This window comes from Molossus molossus, unplaced genomic scaffold (genome assembly GCF_014108415.1).
Source record: "Molossus molossus isolate mMolMol1 unplaced genomic scaffold, mMolMol1.p scaffold_m16_p_31, whole genome shotgun sequence".
Taxonomy (NCBI): Eukaryota; Metazoa; Chordata; class Mammalia; order Chiroptera; family Molossidae; genus Molossus; species Molossus molossus.
In genome coordinates, this window is record NW_023425368.1 from 807,010 (window position 1) to 826,878 (window position 19,869).

At 61.1% G+C, this 19,869-nt stretch overlaps 1 protein-coding gene across 1 annotated transcript; it reads left to right on the forward strand.

The window, feature by feature from the left end:
* Window positions 1–4,006: 4,006 nt before the first annotated feature.
* On the forward strand, window positions 4,007–19,600 carry DHCR7 (7-dehydrocholesterol reductase). Its single transcript, XM_036281117.1, has 9 exons — window positions 4,007–4,039; window positions 9,399–9,576; window positions 10,225–10,316; window positions 10,780–11,002; window positions 12,313–12,403; window positions 13,622–13,835; window positions 15,864–16,068; window positions 16,664–16,795; window positions 19,136–19,600. Exons 3-9 carry the CDS (start codon window positions 10,231–10,233, stop codon window positions 19,598–19,600), a joined length of 1,416 nt encoding a protein of 471 aa, XP_036137010.1. The 5' UTR covers window positions 4,007–4,039; window positions 9,399–9,576; window positions 10,225–10,230.
* Window positions 19,601–19,869: the final 269 nt, after the last annotated feature.

The following is a 19,869-nucleotide window of genomic DNA, read 5'->3' on the forward strand; positions in this document are numbered from 1 at the left end:
AATTTGCTTGGCCTTGCTTAGTTATTTTGTCTGTTTCTCTCATGCCACTCGCCAAGGGATTTCCCCAGCTTCCTACTCTCCTGCCTCAGTATCCGATATATTGTTTTTCTGCAGCTGTCCACTGTAGGAATGAAGCACAGCCTACCGACTCAATCGTGGGCGGGCATCTAAGTCATGGACAGCGTTGTGGCAGCGCCCGGGGCTGTACTCGGTGCTGCCACCATTTCCATCCCTGCAGGTGTCTCCTCGGGGCCTCGGACGGGCTCTCCTGACCTGTCATTGAGGTTTCTCCAGGGTTGACGCCCGCCTGCACCCTGCCTGAGTGGTAACGACGCATCCACTACACTAAGCAATGCCCGGTTCCCTCTCCGAAGTGTTTGCTCCTATGCGCTACCTTCAGTTTTCCTTCTCATATTTCACTCTTTCGTCCACTTAGGCGGGAATCCAATTTTTGTCCATGTGAGTTAGAACCATCTCCCCGTCATCGATGGAAGAGTCCGCCCTTTGCTCCCGATTTGCAGTGCTAACCTGTGCTGCGCGTATACATGCTTTCACATTAAAAAGAAAAATCCCTTTTCCTTTATTGATTTTAGAGAGAGAAGAAGTGAGAGGGAAAGAGAGATAGAAACATCGATGAGAGAGAAGCCTCCTGCATGCTCCCCACTGGGGATCGGGCCCGCAACCTGGGCATGTGCCCTGACCGGGAATTGAACGGGCAGCCTCTTGGTGCAGGGTCGACGCTCAACCACTGAGCCACACTGGCCAGACTGCTTTCACATTTTATTATTATTTTTTATTCCTCACCTGAGGATATTTTTCCATTTATCATTAGCTAGAGTGGGAGGGAGGGAGAGAGAGCGACAGAGAGAAACATCGGTGTGATAGAGCCACATCGACTGATTGCCTCCTGCACGACCCAACCAGGGCCGGGGACAAACCGCAACCGAGGTACATGCCCTTGACTGCAGTCAAACCCGAGACTCTTTGGTCTGCGGGCCGACGCTCTAACTGCTGAGCCAAACCGACCAGGGCTCGCTTTCCCTAAATAAATGGCTTTCCCGCCTGTTTATAAAGTGATGCTTGTTGGTGACAGACGACTTGGAAACCCCAGGAAGGCACAGGGTGTGTATCTGACAGGTCACTGAATCCTCAGGTCAATCCTTTCGGGGTAGTTTTCATCCCTCAGCACTTCCATCCACGGTGGCTGATTCTCGTCCTGGGCTGGGAAGGGGAGGGCCCTCCAGCGTCTGGTTGTAGCAGAAAACAAGGTAAGTGCTCATGAAACGAGGGGGGCTTGCTATTTGAAAAACAGTCAGTCCGAAGGGGCTCCCGCTGGCCCAATACAGGACAATCTGAGTATGCAAAAGCTAATAACTTAAAAAAAAAAAAAGTCAAGAAACATACAGGAGCATAACTCTAGGAGGAACAAACCTATTAGTCCATACTGACAGCAATTAAACAGGAGAGGAAAAATCTTTAGAGAAAAATGCCAACTAATAGGTTTTGAAGGAGTGATGAATGAGAAACTCGCCCTTTTGCACCACGAAATCAGCGACTCAGGCCAGAGTCATCGTTAAATGCCAGGTGACTGGGCAGAAGGTCGTTTAGCGCACTGATACGGTCTCAAAGTGTCACTGCACAGGTTACTAATTAACTGCAGGAGGAAAATGGAGACAATCTGGCAGAACTCACCTGAACCGCACCCCCACACTTACTGTGGACGATGGGCCAGAGTGACACGGTGCATGAAGACGTGACATCATCTGTGTAGCGTGTTGTCCCGCCCCTAAATGAACAGCCTAAATGTGAGGGTGAGGAAAACAGCCGAGTCCAAATGCAGAGAGAGCAAAACACTAGCCTTGGCTCCTCGGAAGACCGAACAGATACAAGAAAATGAGTTATAAAGGCTGGGTCCCCGCTCTGATTAAGGGGGCTCAGGAGCCATGACAACTAAGCACACCATGTGGTTTCCTGATTAGATCCTGGGTCTTTAAAAGGAGCCATAAAGGACATTACTAGGGCACTGGGCACAGTGGATATGGACAATGTATTAGATACTAGCATTGCTTTGATGTTATCTTTCCAGCTGTGGTCATTTTATTTGTGATACAGAAGAGTGTCCTCCTTTTTAGGAGAGGGCTACTGATGTATTTAGGAGGGATGTATCATCTGTAGCTAATTCAGGGTTCAGGGGGAAAATGGGAGGACACACACAGAGGGAGAGAAAAGCTCACACCCGCTGAATCTAGGTATACGGGTGTCACTTTATTATATATGCAACTGGTTTGTTTGACATTTTTCAAAATACAAACACTGCTGAAGCCCTGGCCCGTTTGGCTCAGCGGTTAGAGCGTCGGCCCGCAGACCAGAGAGTCCTGGGTTCGGTTCCCGCTAAGGACATGAACCTCGGTTGCAGCCCTGGTTGGGGTCATGTGGGTGGCAACCAGTTGATGTGTCTCTCTCACATCGATGTTTCTCTCTCTCTTCCCCTCTCTCCCTCCTGCTCTATCTGAAGATAAATGCAAAACTGTCCTCAGGTGAGAATAAAAAAACAAACAAAAAAACTGCAGGAAAAAATAAATGTCTCCATGGGGGACACAGAAAGATGCCAAGCAGATCCCTCTGTGCCCCAGAAGTAGGCAGTGGGATCTGCAGACTCCTTCAGCCGCCCACTGTTGTAACCCATTGAGATCAACCACACTCGGACACCAGGTTTAAGGTTTAAATTTGGTGGAGCTTTATTTTCCTGCGCAGGGTCTGCGGCCTCTCTGAGTTGAGAACTGCAGCAGCCAGCAGCAGACTTTCAGCCCTTTTATAATCAGGGTTAAACAAATACTAGCTAGCAAGCTTGCGACAGAGACAGATAGCAGCGGTTAGCCAGGTGCAATACATATATTTTTAACAGTTACAGTTTTATGGGGGTAAAGGGAGCTGCAGTTTCTCCCTATCAGTTTCTTTACAGAGCACACAGGACACTCTGGCCTTGGGGCCGTTCCTGTCCTCCCTTTTTCCAAAGGATGTTGCTTTGCAAATTCCCAGTGAAGGTCAAACTCTGGTTAATTTTTATGGGGCTAAAGCCTCATAACACCCACTTCTCCAGGGGCTGCCTGTTTGTACAAATGCCCTGCTCAAGGCCATGGCCTTGCAAGAGTGGCCCATGTCCAAAGACCGATGGCTGGAGGTCGGAGTACAAGGTTGGGCCATTCCTGCCCAGTGGGACAACTCGGAGAGGCTCTCATCACCGGAGCTGCCCCCGTGTTTGGCCAGAGCCAGGGGCCTGCTATGCAATTGAACGGCCTGCCGTGGGGCACCTGCTGCCCCCCCTCCCCCATCTCTGCACAGGTGCGATGCCGCATACACATCCTGCTCGCCTCCAGGCTGCTCTCTGGGGAACCGAGCTGCGAGGGCCCCCTAGCAGGGAGCCCGCCTGCCACCCCCAAATAAAACGGCTCCTTCCAGGCTGGCCCTGTTACCCTGCTTTAGTCTTTCCCACGCCACTCCCCACCTTCTGACGCCCGATACACCCACTGGACTGCTTGTTGGTTACTGCCTGCCGCCCAAAGCAGGGGTTTTGTTTGTTCTGTGGACCCAGCCGCCGACACCGGACGCTGAGTCTTTGCTGCGCGCTCTGGAGCCCTCCTGGCAGACGAGGAGACCGCTGCTCGGGGTAAGCGGCTCGCCCACGAACACGCGGCTGAGCCGCAGCCCAGCCCCGCGCGGGATGACGCGCTCCGCGCTGCAGCGCCCGAGCCTGGCTGCAGGGGGCGCGGCTTCCCGCCCTGCGCGCGGAGGTGCCGCCTGCCTGGGGGCGGTCCCAGGCTGTCAATCTCGCGGGCTGACGCCGCGGAGTGGCGCGCGCGGTGGCCCGGAATCAGCTCAGGGGGCGGGGCGAGGCGCCGCGGCCAATCGCGGGGCGCAGGGACGCGCGGCTCGCAGAGTTCGCGTCCGATTGGTCGCCCTCCGCTCACGTCAGCGTGGGGGCGCGGCTACGGCGGGCTTGGATTACGCGGGTCCAGGAGGATGCGAACCCAGAGCGCAGGTGAGCGGGCCGGGGCGCCGGGCAGCGGGCCAGGTGCGCAGGTGAGGGTGCATCGCGCGCAGGCGAGCAGGGGAGCGCGCTCAGGGGGGCCCGGGCGCGTGCGCGCAGGTGAGTGGGGCCCTTGTTCTCCAGCCGCGCGCAGGTGGCGAGGGGTCGCGCGTGTTCAGGTGAGAGGCCGGGGCTTAGGGGCGCCGGTGGGCCCCCCCGAGACGGCCCTTCGGGGACGCGTGGCCCCCGGCTGCTCGGGAGCTCGCGGGGGGCCGGGGCGGAGGAGCCTCCTGGGCCGCGTTGGCCCGCTTCTGCCTCGGGGACCCCGCGCGAGCGGGTGTGGATTAGTTAGGGCGGGGGCTCCGTGCCCCGAAATGGTGCGGGACGCGCGCCCCGAGGGCCGGCTCCTAATGACAGAGCGCCCCTTCCTGGACGCTGGGGGATTTTATTACAAAAGGCTCCTAGGGTAGGAGTTGCTCTGTTCCCAGTGGAAGGTGAAGGAGGGAGAGGGGAAACCAGGAATGTTTTTATCCAAAGTATTGGGTGACCTGTCACTTCCTGGGCGTTTCCCGGGCATCAGGCACCTTGCTTAGTGCTTGTAACTTCATTCCTGGGAACACCGTAGTAGTAGCGTCGCCCCCATTTTACAGATGAGGGAACTGACTGAGGCCCCCAGAGGTGAAGTGACCTGGAGAGTCACACACTTAGAGGGTGGCAGGGCCCAGGTTCGAACCCACAACACTGGCGACATCGCCTTGGTCCGGGAGAACAGCTGTGGCTGCAGGGCCCACCTTTAGGGCCTGGGAGTGGGGGCAGACACCGTCCGACACCTTCCTGCTCCAAGCTGCACGCTGATGGTCAGCGTTGACCAGGGAGCGGGGATTCCGCACTGCCTGGTTCTTTCTCCTGAACGTTTGCGTTTTCAACCGTGGCTTTCCGCCCAGAGCTCGAGTCGGGTGGTCTGACCTCGGGTGCACCCAGCACCCTGTGCCCCCCTGAGCTCTTTCTACAGCTGTGTAGGTAAGGAAACGGGCCAGGCCCCACGGAGTGCCGGGCTGGGTGCCCAGAGTTAAGACAGGACACCCCGGGGCTGCGCCTTGGAGTGAAAAGGCCCCGCCCGTTCGGAGCAGTTTGGCGAATCCCTTTTGGAGAGAATTCTGAAGCGTCCTGTTCATTCTGTCACGTAGGACGGCTGGGCCGAGGGCACTGAGAAGCTGGGGGTCTGCCAGGATGTGAAGGCGCCCAGGAGGGCGGCAGGAGCAGGTCTGGAAGGGGCAGGTCCCCCCGTGGGGCACTTCACCTCTGAAAAACCAGTGTGGTTTGCAGGCGGAACTCAGAAGCATCCAAGCACACTGGGTTACTCGCCCAACCCTCTTGTGTAATTTGCGGCGAAACACGGGGCAGGTGTCTAGAGTACACAGACGTGGTGGATGTTGCCTGCTGAGACAGGACAGAGCGAAGGAGCGACGTCGCAGAAGAATGCGAGTAGGAACCAGTGTGTAGGAAGGAAGGAAGGAGTGTGGGTGTGTCTTGTGTGATAACTCAGGAAGCCGTCTGGGAGAAGACACGCCAGCAGTGATGACTCCTGGGGCCGGGCGGGAGGCAGGACAAAGGCAAGGGACCTGAGCAGTCGGCTCAGCAAGGGGAGCAGGCACCGTGCTCTCAGGGTGCCACCTTCCCAGAGGAGAGGCAGCTGTCCAAGCCGTGTCTCTGGGTGTTTCCTCCCACCTAGGGCTCACGTCTGTTTCTGGAGACCTCCCAAAGTGCCCCAGCCGGGATCCCAGCCCGGCCAGGGTGCTCCAGCTCCAGGCGCTCGAAGGGGCCGCCCACCTGGGAGCGATGCGTGTGTGAGTGGAGACAGTGACCACACAGCCTGCAGGGGGTGGGGCAGGGTCGGGAAGCTTTAGGTGAGTCCAAGCATCACCTCAGTGGTCATTCTCTCCATTCCTGGGGGACAGGTGACCTCCCTGACCCCAGTGAGAGCCACACGTTCCTAGAATTGTGGATCTTACAACTCCAAGAGCCGTTAAGAAAAACTGCTTTTTGGCCCTGGCTGGTTTGGCACAGCGGTTAGAGCATCGGCCTGCGGTCCAGAGAGACCCGGGTTCGGTTCCCGCTAAGGGCACGTACCTCGGTTGCAGTTTGTCCCCGGCCCTGGCTGGGTCGTGCGGGTGGCAGCCACTCGATGTGTCCCTTTCACGTCGATGTTTCTCTCTCACTCTCCTCCCCACTCTATCTGAACAAAAACATGGAAAAATGTCCTCAGGTGAGGATAAAAAAAAAAAAAAGAAAAAGCGCTTTTTGTTGTTTGATTATTTTATTACACAAGTACATTTCTACCAGAAAAGGTCAGAAAAGGGGAAAAACTCACCTGTATGTCCAGTTTGACTTTAGCTCTTCAAGTAGTGTTTCAAGCGACAGGCTGTCTCTTAGCTCGTCCCGTGACATGCTGGGGACCATTTTGCACGTGGAGCCCCCTTCTCTTTAAAGGTTGCTGAGCATCCCGGTGAGTGGGTGTGATCTCGTTGCTCGGCAGTTGTTGCCATGATGCCCAGGGGGTGCAGCTCACTCCAGTGTGCTCACTCGGCCACCCGAGTGGCTCAGGAAACATTTCTGCAAGGACACGCCGGCCGGGTGGACCTCCGGGAGAGAGTGCCCACCCTGGCTGACTCCCAATTTTATCCTGCACGGTCGTCCTGAGTCCCCTGGGGGCATTTTCAGTCGCCACCAGTCCTTCAACTCACACATTTCTGGAACGGAGCCCCTGCTGTTCTGGTATCGTTCCAACAAAATGTGGTGCTTTGCGTAGGTTAGAACCGGACCCGGCACCGCGCTCAGAACCGCTGTGCTTTCGGCATGTTCTGAACGTGACGACACAGCCTCCCCAGCAGGGGGCGGAGGGTGGGGTCCCGGGCCCAGCTCCGTCCCTTTGGGTGTGTTAGCAGAGCAGTGCCCTCTACCTCTCGGCCTCGACCCATCCATCTGTGAAACGGGCTGGTAACGGGGGCTGGAACCTGCAGATGGTTTCTGTGACAGGTGGTCTCTCCCAGCAATGGCCCCGGGATATCTCATGTCCCCCTAATGTCTTGCCCCCTCGAAAGCTGTGAGCTTGGGACTGGAACCATCAGAACGTTCCGGGGGTGGCTCCCCGGCTAGGTCAGGAAAGCTAACTTCTGCCGTTTCCTGGAACCTCGCTGGTCCCTTACGCCCCCAAGGCCCCGAGGCCGCCTGCTGAGACCCCCAAGTGCAGCTGCTCTAGGACACCACGGTCATTGCTGCCTGGCCGGTGTCTCCCCAGATTCCTGACCCACAGACACAAGGAGAGGTGGTTAAAAGACTTGTTTAAGCCACTAAGTTGAGGGTCAAGCGAGCAGTGGTGGGGAGGTTTTGGAGCCTTCTCTGCCCGTGGGAACCCGAGCCCAGCGGACCCCACACGGTGCCCACGGCTGCATGGCTGACAGTGCTCCCTCTGGGCAGCTCGGACGAGGGCCGGTAAGGCTCTGAGCCCTTGGCTCCCTGACCTCACGTGCTTGACAGAGTGGGCGACGTGGTCACGTTCGGATGGGAAGCAGGCCCACGGCCACAGGACATGCTGGCAGCAGGACTGGTCCTGCTGAGAACCCGCGGCCTTGATGGTGACCACGGGCCCCCTGGGCTCTGTCCGTGCCAGCCCACACCCCTCCCTGCTGTGGTCCTGAGTCTCTGGTGTGTCCCCATGTCATTGAGCCCTCCAGGAGCCAAAAAGCTGCCACGGGCCGAAGTCATCGGTCTTGTCGGTCCCAGCTCAGTGGTGATGACGGCGCCCGGGTCCTCGTCCGGGTCCTCCCCCGCCGGGCGGCGCTGCAGCTGGACAGCTGCTCTTCATGCCACGAGCACAGTACGGACCTCAGCACCAGCCGGCGGGACCCCCAGGGCCAGAGTTGTTGCTGACAGGCCTGGAGGGTCCACAGCGAGGCCCCGGGAGGGGGTGGGGGGAGGGACCGGGGAGAGCTGGGGCCCGCCTTGGTTAGGGCCGCGCTGGGATGCCTCGGGTCCCGGTTCCCCAGCGGCTCGTTCGAAGCATGAGGTGGTGACCAGGCACCAGGAGCGAGAAGCAGGCTCAGCCGAGTGGTCAGGTACCCAGGTCACCCTGCTTCCCATCTGCCGTTGCTGGTGACTGTGACTTTTGTTTTTAATCCTCACCCGAGGGTATGTTTCCATTTATCTTCAGAGTGGGAGGAGGAAGGGAGAGAGGATGAGAAACATGGATGTGAGAGAGACACATCGACTGGTTGCCTCCCACAAAACCCCGACCGGGGCTGGGACGAACTGCAACCGAGGTACGTGCCCTTGACTGGAATCGAACCCGCGACTCTTTGGTCTGCGGGCCGACGCTCTAACCGCTGAGCCATGCCGGCATGTGTCTCGAAGCGGGCACTGTGTTTATGAGGATAGATGTGTCTGGAATGAATGTCTCCGCCGTCAAAAAGTCAACCTCGACTGTTGCACAACATCATCCGCAGGCCTCAGGAACAAGGTTCCTTGACCTTTTGTCTCTGGAGCTCAAATTCCCATCTGGGGAGCCAATCTGGGCGCCCTTTGACCCCACCTCTCCCCCTGGCTGGGCTCCCTTCCCAGGTGCGGGGCCCTAACCCTCCCTTAGCCAGATTTAACTACGACCACCCGCAGGTCCTCCTGGGCCTGGGTTCGTGAGTTCAGGGGGTCAGCCCACATCCCCGCCGCCGCGTGCCGTCCGTCTCCCTGCTTCTGGAATGTGCCCATGGGAGTGAGCACCCGATGGGGGGCCGGGGGCCTTGAATGGGCCAATGGCAGAAACGAGCTTGGGGTGCTGGGTGTAAGTCTACAAAGAAAACGTTTTTTGTGCCCTGGCCGGTGTGGCTCAGCGGCTAGAGCGTCGACCTGCGGACCAGAGAGTCCCGGGTTCGGTTCCTGCTGAGGGCACGTACCTCGGTTGCAGTTTGTCCCCGGTCCCACTCAATGTGTCTCTCACATCGATGTTTTTTTTCTCTCTCTTCCGCTCTATCTGAGGATAAATGCAAAAGTGTCCTCGGGTGAGGATAAAAAACAAAACAAAATGCCTTGTGGTCTGTTGCCGCTGACCAGGTCTGCGTCTGCCCGTTTTAAAGCCCATGTTTCAGGGGACCCCTCCGTGGAGACCTGTGTGGTCGCACCCATTGCGTACCTACTGTGTGCCAAGCGCTGTGTGCTGGGCAGAGAAGCTGCCCGGGGAGGGGTGGTACCGCTGAGCGCCGAGCGTGGACTTCGCACTCGGTTCCGACAGTGGGCCTTAGATAAGATCATCGGGGTCCTGACCCTTGGACCCTGAAACGTCAGGCCCCTGAGTGCCCCCCGACCTGTGTGTCCCCGGCAGGACTCTGCTCAGCGGGTCGGGAAGGACCAGGCAGGCCCTGTGAGACTAGAGATTTTAAAGGGAGCTGTTCACGGAGGCCCAGCTCCGCTCTGCGAGAAACCCGACGGGAGGTGGAGGTGAGCACCTGGTTGCTGAGGGCAGACGGCGACCTTCCCGCGTGGACAGCTGCGGACAGCAGGTACCTTCGGCGTCCCTGGCAGCTCTGTCTGCGAGCTGCCCACACCGACACACACAGTTGCTCTCCATCCTCCCTCCCCTGTTGCCATTCTCGTGCCAGTGAGGGTGGGCGCTGTCTGGTCCCCCTGCCGCAGCCGTCCTGGGACTCCGTCCTTTTCCTGGGCACTGCCGGCTCCCGCCCGGTCCCTCCCCCTTTGTCTGTAGACTATGTTTTACTGTTATTGTTTTTAATCCTCACCCGAGGGTATTTTTCCATTTACCTTCAGGTAGAATGGGAGGGAGGCAGGGGGAGAAAGAGGGAGACGCCTCAGCTGGCTGCCTCCCTCACAACCCCGACCAGGGCCGGGGCCAGACCGCAACCCAGGTGCCTGCCCTTGGCCGGAATTGAACCTGCAACTCTTTGGTCCGTGGGCCGCCGCGCTCGCCGCTGAGCCGCACCGGCCAGGGCCCTGCTGCCGCTTGGAGCTGAGCAGAAGCAGGGGCAGGGGGGTGGTTCCAGGTTCCAGGGGAGCCCCAGCTGCCACGGTCACCCCTGCCTGGAGTCGGCTGTCCGGGGAGGGGCCCCAGCAGGGCCCGCGAGCCTGGAGTCGGCTGTCCGGGGAGACCGTTCCCCACGGGACCGTCTGAGCAGTTTCTTTCCCTCCCTCAGGGCCCCATGGCTGCGAAATCCCTGCCCAGTGCACCCCAGACCACCGCTGGGCGAGGCAGGGCCGTGACCCAGGGCCAGTGGGGCCGAGCCTGGTAAGTGTCCCGTCCGGCTTCCCGGCGAGGAGAGAGCGGGTGTCGGGGGGAGGAGGCCACCCTTGGGGGTTTCGTAGCCGTCACACCGGTTGTACGGTCACGGCAGACAGGGTAGGCGGCTTCCCCTTTTAACGAAGGAAGGAGTTCCGAAAAAGGGAGACTGAAAACTCGAGGGTCAGCTGGTGCCCCTGGCCCTGGCCCCGCTCTGATGGTTCTCCTGGGCGACGGGGACTCGGGGGGACTGCAGGCCCCCCACAGCCCACAGGGCCTTGCTGCCTGCAGACGCTGGGCCCGGGGCTTTCTGCAGGTGCCCGACGGGTGGCGGAGAGCTTGCTCCTCGAGAGGGTTCTCCAGGCCCTGGGCGGGCCTCTGGGAGGGGCTGGCTGGCCCGACGCAGGACCCGAGCACATGCAGCGTGCGGGGGTCCGAGGCCCGGGCCGACAGACGTCTGTGCCTCTCGCAGGGAGGTGGACTGGTTCTCCTTGGCCAGCGTCCTGTTCCTGCTGCTGTTCGCGCCCTTCATCGTGTACTTCTTCGTCATGGCCTGTGACCAGTACCGCTGCTCGCTCACGGCGCCCCTGCTGGACCTCGCCACCGGCCGCGTGCGGCTCTCGGACCTCTGGGCCAGGACGCCGTCGGTCACGAAGGAAGCGGCCCAGATCTACACCCTGTGGGTCACCTTCCAGGTGGGTGCCCCCCACGCCATCGTCGGGGCGCGCTGGGCGCCGGGACGGCCAAGGCCATTGTCCTGGCTCAGATGGGCATCCGTGTTCCCGGGACCCGGCAGGGCGTCACCCAGAGCCAGGATGCGTCATCAGACAGCGGGTGTGACACGCCTGCCGTGTGACCTCCCGCGGTCCAGGAGAGGCCCCGTGCCGTGGGGCACAGGGGGCAGGGCTCTTACCCCACACTGGCCCCCGGGAAGGAGCTCGCACCCCACAGGGACACTTGGTTGCAAGGCCAAGCCTGCGTTCCCGCCGGGGTCCCGGCCAGGGACGCCCTCCGCCGTGGTGAGACCCTGCTGGCCTTCCGGCTGGAGGCGCTTGCCAGGAGGGGTGTTTGCACCCCGAAGCCGGTGAACAGGTGGGCGTCGTTTCCTACCTGGACCCAGGTGTCCAGGGACGCTGCTGGGAGCAGGCACCCCGGGCTTTCTTGCCCTGGAGGGGGCATCGACCGCGATGAGCTGCTTCTGCCCAGGGCCTCGCGTTGGGGCTCCATGTCCCCCCCACGTCAGTCCTGTTGGGTAGGAGTGGTTCGTGCAGCCAGAGTGAGCGTAGCCTCGAGGTGGAAACCACCGGGGGGGTCGTGGGTGAGTGGACAGGTGGTGTGGTCAGCCAGGACCGGAAGCACACTCTGGGTTGTTGGGCGGGGTGCTGAGTGGATGTGGTTCCCCGTGGGGGTGACCACGTTCTGCAGTCGGATAGTGGTGACGGGGGTGCCCCTCGTGAATGTACGGGGTACCCCTCAAGTGTGCTCGTCGAAGGGGCGCATTTCACGGTCTGAATCGTATCTCAGTTTTTCGGCTGGTCCCCAAAAGTGAGTGGGCCGGACCCTGGCGGGCAGAGGGTGCCGGTTTCCCGTTCGGGAGTCCCTGGGGGCTCACAGCCAGAGCTCCGGGAGCTACAGACCCGGGAGAGAGAGACAACCACCCGGACGAGATTGCTCAGGTCCGTCCGGCGGGGCCTTGCCGCCCCTCAGCGAGGGAGCCAGGCCGTCAGCGCAGCCAGCCCACGGGCCATGGGCCGTCCAGCTTGAAATCTGTTTTGCCCTGGCCAGTTGGGCTCAGCAGAGAGCCTTGGCCTGTGGACCAGAGTCGCAGGTTTGGTTCCTGTCAAGAGCACGTACCTCAGTGTTGGTTCGATCCCTGGCCCTGGACAGTTCGTGCGGGAGGCAACCCGTCGATGTGTGTCTCTCTCTCTTTCTCACACTCTTTCGGAAAATAAATGAAAAACGCCCTCAGGTGAGGATTAAGATAAACGAAATCTGCCTGTTCCAGGTGCTTCTGTACTGGCTGCTGCCTGACATCTGCCACAAGCTTCTGCCGGGCTACGTGGGGGGCGTCCAGGAGGGCGCCGTGACCCCCGCAGGTAAGCTCCCTCCGCCCGGCCCGCACCCCCCCGCTGCCCCTGTCCCGAAGTCTCCTCGCTGGCCCGGGAAGATGCTCCGGAGTTTCCCCAGCACCTGGCTCACGACAGCCGTGGGCAGCCTGGGGTGTGTCCCAGACGTGAGGACGAAGGTCACGTCCTTCAGCAGAGGGACCTGCATGGCCCAGCCCCACACTGGTCGCCGTAACTAGTTGACAGAGCCTTTCCCTCCGAGGGCTCCGAATGCCCACCATTCTGGGCATTCTGGGGCGGGGATGGGTGTGGGGGGCTGTTTCAGGGGCTGCCTGTCTGTTCGTGCCCCACGGTCTTCAGGAACCCAGGAGCCTGGCAGGTGGATCCCACCGGGTCCCTGCCCACAGAGGGCTCCGGGTCCAGAGCGGAGGAGTTCTGCTCCCCGAGTCCCCCGGGGTGTCCCCCACAACGCATCTCCAGCCCAGCCCCAGACCAACAAGTGCAGGCCGGTTACCCAGCCTCTGGTCGTGAGCGACCCAGACGGGGGCCTGCCCCCCCCCGCGGTGTGCAGGGGTCGTCAACAAGCACCGAGGTTCAGGAGAACGGGAAGCTGCGGCTTAAAACGCGGGGAGCTGATTGGCTGTTTTCCGTAGACGCTTCAGAGGGTCCCTGAGTCTGCGAAGCTCCTGGCTTCCCTGTGGTCCGGTAATTGGCCAGGCCGAGGAACCGAGATTCTGCAGACCCCTCGTGGTTACGTGGTTACGTGGTTACGTGGGTGATCTTTAGCGGGAAAGGCAGAAACCGTACACCTGGTGACCTGCCCTGCTGTCCGTTGTTACATTGTTGCTCAGCGGGCTACTTTCTCCATCTTCTGGAGCGAAGTGTTTTCCAACATTCCTCCTCGAACCTGCTTGGCCGGCAGGCCTCCGGGACATGACTGACACACTTTGTTCACCTCTGACCATAAGCCACGTGGCAGTCACAGCATCTGCAGACCCCAGGACCTGGTACCTACACCGGCACCTGGTAGATGCCGGGTTCGCGGCCGTCAAGGGCAGTCGGAACCGGAGGAGTCATGTGGGTCCTGAGCTAGCAGCGTGACGTGTACCCTGGCATCTCGACCTGGGCCCAGAGTTTTCTCAGGAGCTGCCGGCCCTCCAGGCTGGAGACCCCGGGCGCCCTAGACAAGGACCTGAGCAGCTGCCGTCGCCGCCGGAGTGTGCTTTGACCTCTGTCTTCCCTCCGCAGGGGTCGTCAACAAGTACGAGATCAACGGCCTGCAGGCGTGGCTCATCACGCACCTGCTCTGGGTCGTGGGCTCCCACCTGCTCGCCTGGTTCCCCCCCACCATCATCTTCGACAACTGGATCCCGCTGCTGTGGTGTGCCAACATCCTGGGCTACGCCGTGTCCACCTTCGCCATGGTCAAGGGCTACCTGTTCCCCACCAGCGCCAGAGACCGGTGCGCCCCACGGAGCGGGTCGCGCCGAAGGGGAGGCGCCGCTGCCACCTCGGGCAGGAGCTGGGGGAGCCCGGCCGGTTGAGAACCCTTGAGGGGGGAGCGTCCTCTCTGGGTGGCTTCTCCTGCCTTAGGGAGAGGGCCGTGGGGGTGGCTGAGTCAGGGGCGCAGAGAGGTGGGAACGGCCGCTCTGCCAAGGAGTAAAGAGAGCACGTTGCCCCTCTCTCGGGAACATTGGTGTGGCCCTGAACAGTCTCAGTGAGGAGACTTGTTATTTCAGTGGCTTGAAGATAGTAACTTCCTACGGGGGCACCCTTCCATTCTCAGGGGAGCGTTGGGTTGGATAGTTGTCGTCCATCCATCCATTCATCCCTCTACCCGTCCACCCATCCATCCACTCATCCATCCATCTATCCCTCCATCCATCCCTCTATCCATCCATCCACCCACTCCTCCATCCATCCCTCCATTCATCCATCCATCCATCCATCCATCCATCCATCCACTCATCCATCCATCTATCCATCCATCCATTCATCCCTCCACCCATCCACTCATCCCTCCACCCATCCACCCACTCATCCATCCATCTATCCATCCATCCATTCATCCATCCATCCATCCATCCATCCACTCATCCATCCATCCATCCATCCATCCATCCATCCACTCATCCATCCATTCATCCATCCACTCATCCATCCATCCATCCATTCATCCCTCCACCCATCCACCCATTCATCCATTCATCCCTCCACCCATCCACCCATCCATCCATTCATCCCTCCATCCATCCATCCCTCCATCCCTCCACCCATCCACCCATCCATCCACTCCTCCATCCATCCATCCCTCCATCCATCCCTCCATCCATCCACTCATCCATCCATCCATCCATTCATCCCTCCACCCATCCACCCATCCATCCATTCATCCCTCCATCCATCCACTCATCCATCCATCCATTATCCATCTATCTATCCCTTATCCTTCCATCTCTCCACTCACCCATCCATTCATCTCTTCATCCATCCATCCACTCATCCATCTATCCATTATCCATCCATCCATCCATCCAATTCATTCACCATCTGTCCACCCCTGCTCCCGTTTATCATCCTTCCCTCTCTCCTTTCCTGCCTCACTTCATTCGTCACCAGATGTGTTCTGGGTTCCTCCTATTGACAGGTATAGGCAGTGGGGTTTTAGGTGTGAATAAGATTCTTGTTTTGGGGGGCTGCTTGCATTTTCGTCAGGGAGCCCAAAGAAAACCAGAGCCTGCTTCCCTTAACTCTGACATCCAGGCTCTTGGGAAGTGTCAGGACGATGGTGCTCGTACCACGTGTGGTCATCAGATGAGGAGGCTGGCCTGAGGGCCCGGAGATCCTTGGGCCGCTGGATCGTGTCACCCGCTGTAGATTCTGTAGACTTTGCTTCTGTCTATTTACCTTGAGGGACAGGGACGTGGTGCTGTTTTTATAAACAAGTCGCTGTGTACGCAGCAAGGCAAACCGCACAGGGTCTCCACCTGGTGAGCACGGCTGAGTCACTGGTCAGCCCTGGGGAGGGCTGTGGGGTCAGGGAACCGGCGGTTCAGAAACTAGTCTCGCGAGGAAGATGTGGGCTTGAGGAGGGTGCTTTCTTCACTCCTGAGCTTGGCATGATTGGTCACGTCACTTGCCCGGGGGAGGCCTGGCTGCCCTTCAGGACCACTTCAGACTCGTGCTTGGCTGCAGAAGGAAGTTGTGGTCCGTCCGAGCCATCTTGCCCTCCCCGCCCCGGAGGGAGTGTCTTCGGCTGCCCCGTGGGCCGGGCTGGCTGCGGCGGGCGAGGGCCTGCGGTTGTGGGCACGCGGCGAGGCGCCCCAGCTCTGACGCCCGTTCTCCGCAGCCCGCGCCAGCCCGCGCCCAGGCCGCCCGGCCCCCCCAGCACCGAGGCCGCGCTGAGCACCTGTGCCCGGGCCCCTGAAACTGGCCACGGGGTGTGCCACGCGCCCCTCGACGAACGGTGTCTTTTCTTCATGTTTTTTAGCAAATTCACGGGCAATTTCTTTTACAACTACATGATGGGCATCGAGTTCAACCCCCGCATCGGGAGGTGGTTCGACTTCAAGCTCTTCTTCAACGGGCGCCCCGGGATCGTGGCCTGGACCCTCATCAACCTGTCCTTTGCCGCGAAGCAGCGGGAGCTCCACGGCCACGTGACCAACGCCATGGTTCTGGTCAACATGCTGCAGGTACCCGCGTGGCCGTGGCGGGGGAAGGCCTGGCCCACCCTTCTGCGTGGCCGTGGCGGGGAGCCGGCGCCTGCTGGCCGCGGGGAACCCGAGAGCTGGGCGTCAGGAAGGGCTGGCGCACACGGGGGGACCTTGAGTGCCGAGCGCCGTGCTGCCCTGGGACGTCCCCAGGCTCAAGCACGTCACAATGGTCCCCCAGCCGTGTGGCCGCATTCTGTGTGTCACGGGTCTGCAAGGGCAGCTGGCGGGGAACGCTGGGCTCTCCCCGTGGGCAGTGGCCTCGCGCCGTGGCATTCCCTGCCCCCTGCTCCGTGGGACGCCCCACGGCCCCAGGTGTCACCTGGAACATGGTGGGGTGCCCTTCTTTCTGTCATCATTTGTGGGCGCCCCTTGTCCTCAGACCACAGACTCTCCCAGGAAAAGGACTCCCTGCCCACCCCCAGCCCCCCTGTCCCGGGCAAGTGGGCGCTTCAGAAAGTGCCCGGTGGCACGTGTCACCAAAGGAGTCGAGTGACACGCGGTGCCCCCTCTGGGAGTGTGGGCTTCCGGGGCCCTCCCGCCGCTGCCTGCGTCTGGTACACGCTCCTGTCTCCAGGCCATCTACGTGCTGGACTTCTTCTGGAACGAGACCTGGTACCTGAAAACCATAGACATCTGCCACGACCACTTCGGGTGGTACCTGGGCTGGGGCGACTGCGTGTGGCTGCCGTACCTCTACACGCTGCAGGTGAGGCGCGGACAGGCTGCACGCGGACCCGGCGGGCTGCCGTGTGTGTCCCGGGGCGCAGGGGCTGGAGAACAGGCTGCCCCGTTCCCAGGAGGAGGGAGGGGTTCGTGGAGGAGTCAGCGCGGGCCAGAGGCCCACAGCACCTACTGTCCCGGTTCCGGAGCCTAGAGGTCCGAGATGCAGGGCTCGGAGGGCTGGTCCCTCCCAGGCCTCTGTCCTCGGCGTGCACACGGCCGTCTTCTGTCCCCAGGACCCTCTGTGTGTCTGTGTGCTGCCCTCTTCTCACGAGGACCCCAGTCACACTGGCGAGGCCCCGTGACCTCAGTTTACCTCTGTCCCCTGGGTAAAGGCCCCGTCTCCAAATACGGTCCCGTCCTCGGTCGCGGGGGCTAGGGCTCCGACATAGCAATTCCGGGGCACAGCTCGGCCACAACACTGAGAGACGATCTCAGTGGACTTTGGGTGAAAACGAGTGATTTGGGAGGATGGGGGCAGGGAGGGGGTTTTCATATTCTTTCTCATTTGACTCTCCACACCCCAAGGTCAGAGGGCGCCTGTCTTCCCTTTGTTCCGAGCTGGGCGCAGGGGGAGGGGCCGTCCCTGGGGCTCAGCGCTGGTGGGAGGGCGCGGACCCTGCAGAGGGGGCGTCCACTGGCTTGGGGGGCGGCACGGGGGCTGAGAACCTTCCGAAAGGTGGAGGAGCGCGTGCAGAGTCCCGGGGTGTGAGGGGGCCGTGTGGGAGCGGAGGGGCTCGGACGGGGGCTTGGAGGGCGCCCAGCAGCGCCGGGGCTGGTGCAGGGAGAGCCGCTGAGCAGGTCCAGGGTCGTGTGCAGGAGGCGGGCAAGGGGCGGAGGGCAGAGCGGGCAGGACTGGAGGAGGTGGGTGCCCCTCCGCCCGGGACTCAGGAGGCCAGGCGGTGGGCAGGTGGGCGGCTCCTCCTTCCTGCCCTGCCCCATGCAGAGCTGCCCTGGGCGTCTGAGGCCTCGTCATGGGCCCCGCGCCCCTCCCGTGTGCAAGAGAGCAGCCCGCTCTCACGGTGTGGCCAGCTGGCCCCATGTGAGGTGGCGGCGCTGAGGCCTGGCCCCCTGCCGCCGGCCGGTATCATTGAGGGAGGAGGCCCGGGCCCAAGGAGCGAGATTATTTTAACGCAGCTGCCCAGTCGGCGTGAGCTGGGGGCCTGTCTTCGTCAGCTGTGCAAGTCGGGGAACAGCTTGCATGGACAGATGGGGCCATGTGGGGTGCACGCAGCCGGGCGTTCGGAGGGTCTAATCGCAGCCTGCCGGTGGTGGCCCCCGTCAGCCTCACGAGGCCAGGACTCTGGGGAGCAGGGAAGCTGTGGAGAGCGGGCAGAGGAGGGGAAAGGGGCCCGGCCGGGCGTCCAGGCTCCGGTGCCTGGGCGGGTCCCCTGCACCCGTTTTTCCCCCAGGCTGGTTGCTGGCTCACTAGTCCCCTGATTCTGTGAACCCCCTTTTCTTTCTTTTTTTATATGTGTTTATCGATTTGTTAGAGAAAGAGGAAGGGAGAGAAACATCAATGAGAAAGAAACGTCCATCGGCTGCCTCCTGCACGCCCCCTACTGGGGATCGAGCCTGCAACCTAGGAATGTCCCCTGACTGGGAATCGAACCGGGACCTCTCAGTCCACGGAGCCACACCGGCTGGGCTGAAGTCCCTTTTCCAGGCATGCAAAATAATCGTCATAGAGTGTGTGTGTGTATTATGTGCACTGTGCATGTGTGTGCCCGCCTATGGGCTGAGAAGCCCACTGTCTCCGGGCAGCCGCCCAGCTGCAGATCCAGGGCGGAGCTGAACTTGCAGCTGGGTCTGAGGGCCAGGGTGTCTGCTAGTGGGACTGACCCTTGGTCCCAGGAGGTCGGCCATTTTCCCCGAAGGCCTCCGCTGGTTGGATGAGGCCCACCCAGGGTACGGAGGGAGTCTGCTTCTGTCCAAGTCGCTGATTGGAAGCGTCAGTCGTGTCTAAAGGTCACTTTCCCAAAGAGACTACTGTTTGACCCAACCTGGGCTCCAGTGGCCTAGCCAGGGACCTAAAAGTAACCATCAGTGTTGTATGCAGACGTGCTCTTATGGTATGTAGCCTGCACCTGTGTTATAAATACGGGCTTGTGTGTGTGTGGGGGGGGTGTCTGCGCACAGATGGATAGGTAGGTAGATACACAGGTGTGTGTGTGTGTTTCTTCGTCGGTCCAACAAGAACTCCCCGGGGCAGCTGCTTGATTTGCAGAGAAGGAGGCCCAGGCATGACGCAGAGGGGCAGGTGGTCAGGGACAGAGCCAGGGCCCCTCTGGCCGAGGCCACGCTGACCCCGCCTTCCGCCCTGCAGGGCCTGTACCTGGTCTACCACCCCGTGCACCTGTCCACCCCTCACGCCCTCGGCGTGCTGCTGCTGGGCCTGCTGGGCTACTACATCTTCCGCATGGCCAACCACCAGAAGGACCTGTTCCGCCGCACCGATGGCCGCTGCCTGATCTGGGGCCGCAAGCCCGAGTTCATCGAGTGCTCGTACGTGTCGGCCGACGGCCAGAGACACCACAGCAAGCTGCTGGTGTCCGGCTTCTGGGGCCTGGCCCGCCACCTCAACTACACGGGCGACCTGATGGGCAGCCTGGCCTACTGCCTGGCCTGCGGCGGCGGCCACCTCCTGCCCTACTTCTACGTGGTCTACATGACCATCCTGCTGACCCACCGCTGCCTTCGAGACGAGCACCGCTGTGCCAACAAGTACGGCAGCGAATGGGCGCGCTACACCGCCGCCGTGCCTTACCGCCTGCTGCCCGGGATCTTCTAGGAGGCCCGTGCCCGCCGCCGGGCCCGCAGGCGCGCTGGGCGGGCCGTGGGCTGGCCTCCCAGAGGCCTCTGCTGCTTCACCTGCAAACTGGAGGGCGCCGGGCAGGTGGCTGGCGTCTGGTCGGTGTCAGCCAGGTGGCTGGCGTCCGGTCGGTGTCAGCCCGTGTCCCTTCCCCGCGGCCCGAGGGCGCTTGGGGCTGCGGCTGCCTCCTCACCAGCGCAGACGACCCGTCTGTCTTTCTCTCGCTTGCCCCGAGGCCAGGGGCCGGC

Bases quoted from the DNA above. Each gene is read 5' to 3' on its own strand.
- DHCR7 (XM_036281117.1), top strand. From the start codon at position 10,231: ATGGCTGCGAAATCCCTGCCCAGTGCACCCCAGACCACCGCTGGGCGA. The intron at 12,404-13,621 runs GTAAGCTCCCTC...TTCCCTCCGCAG, and splicing joins GGGCGCCGTGACCCCCGCAG to GGGTCGTCAACAAGTACGAG. The intron at 13,836-15,863 runs GTGCGCCCCACG...CATGTTTTTTAG, and splicing joins CCCACCAGCGCCAGAGACCG to CAAATTCACGGGCAATTTCT.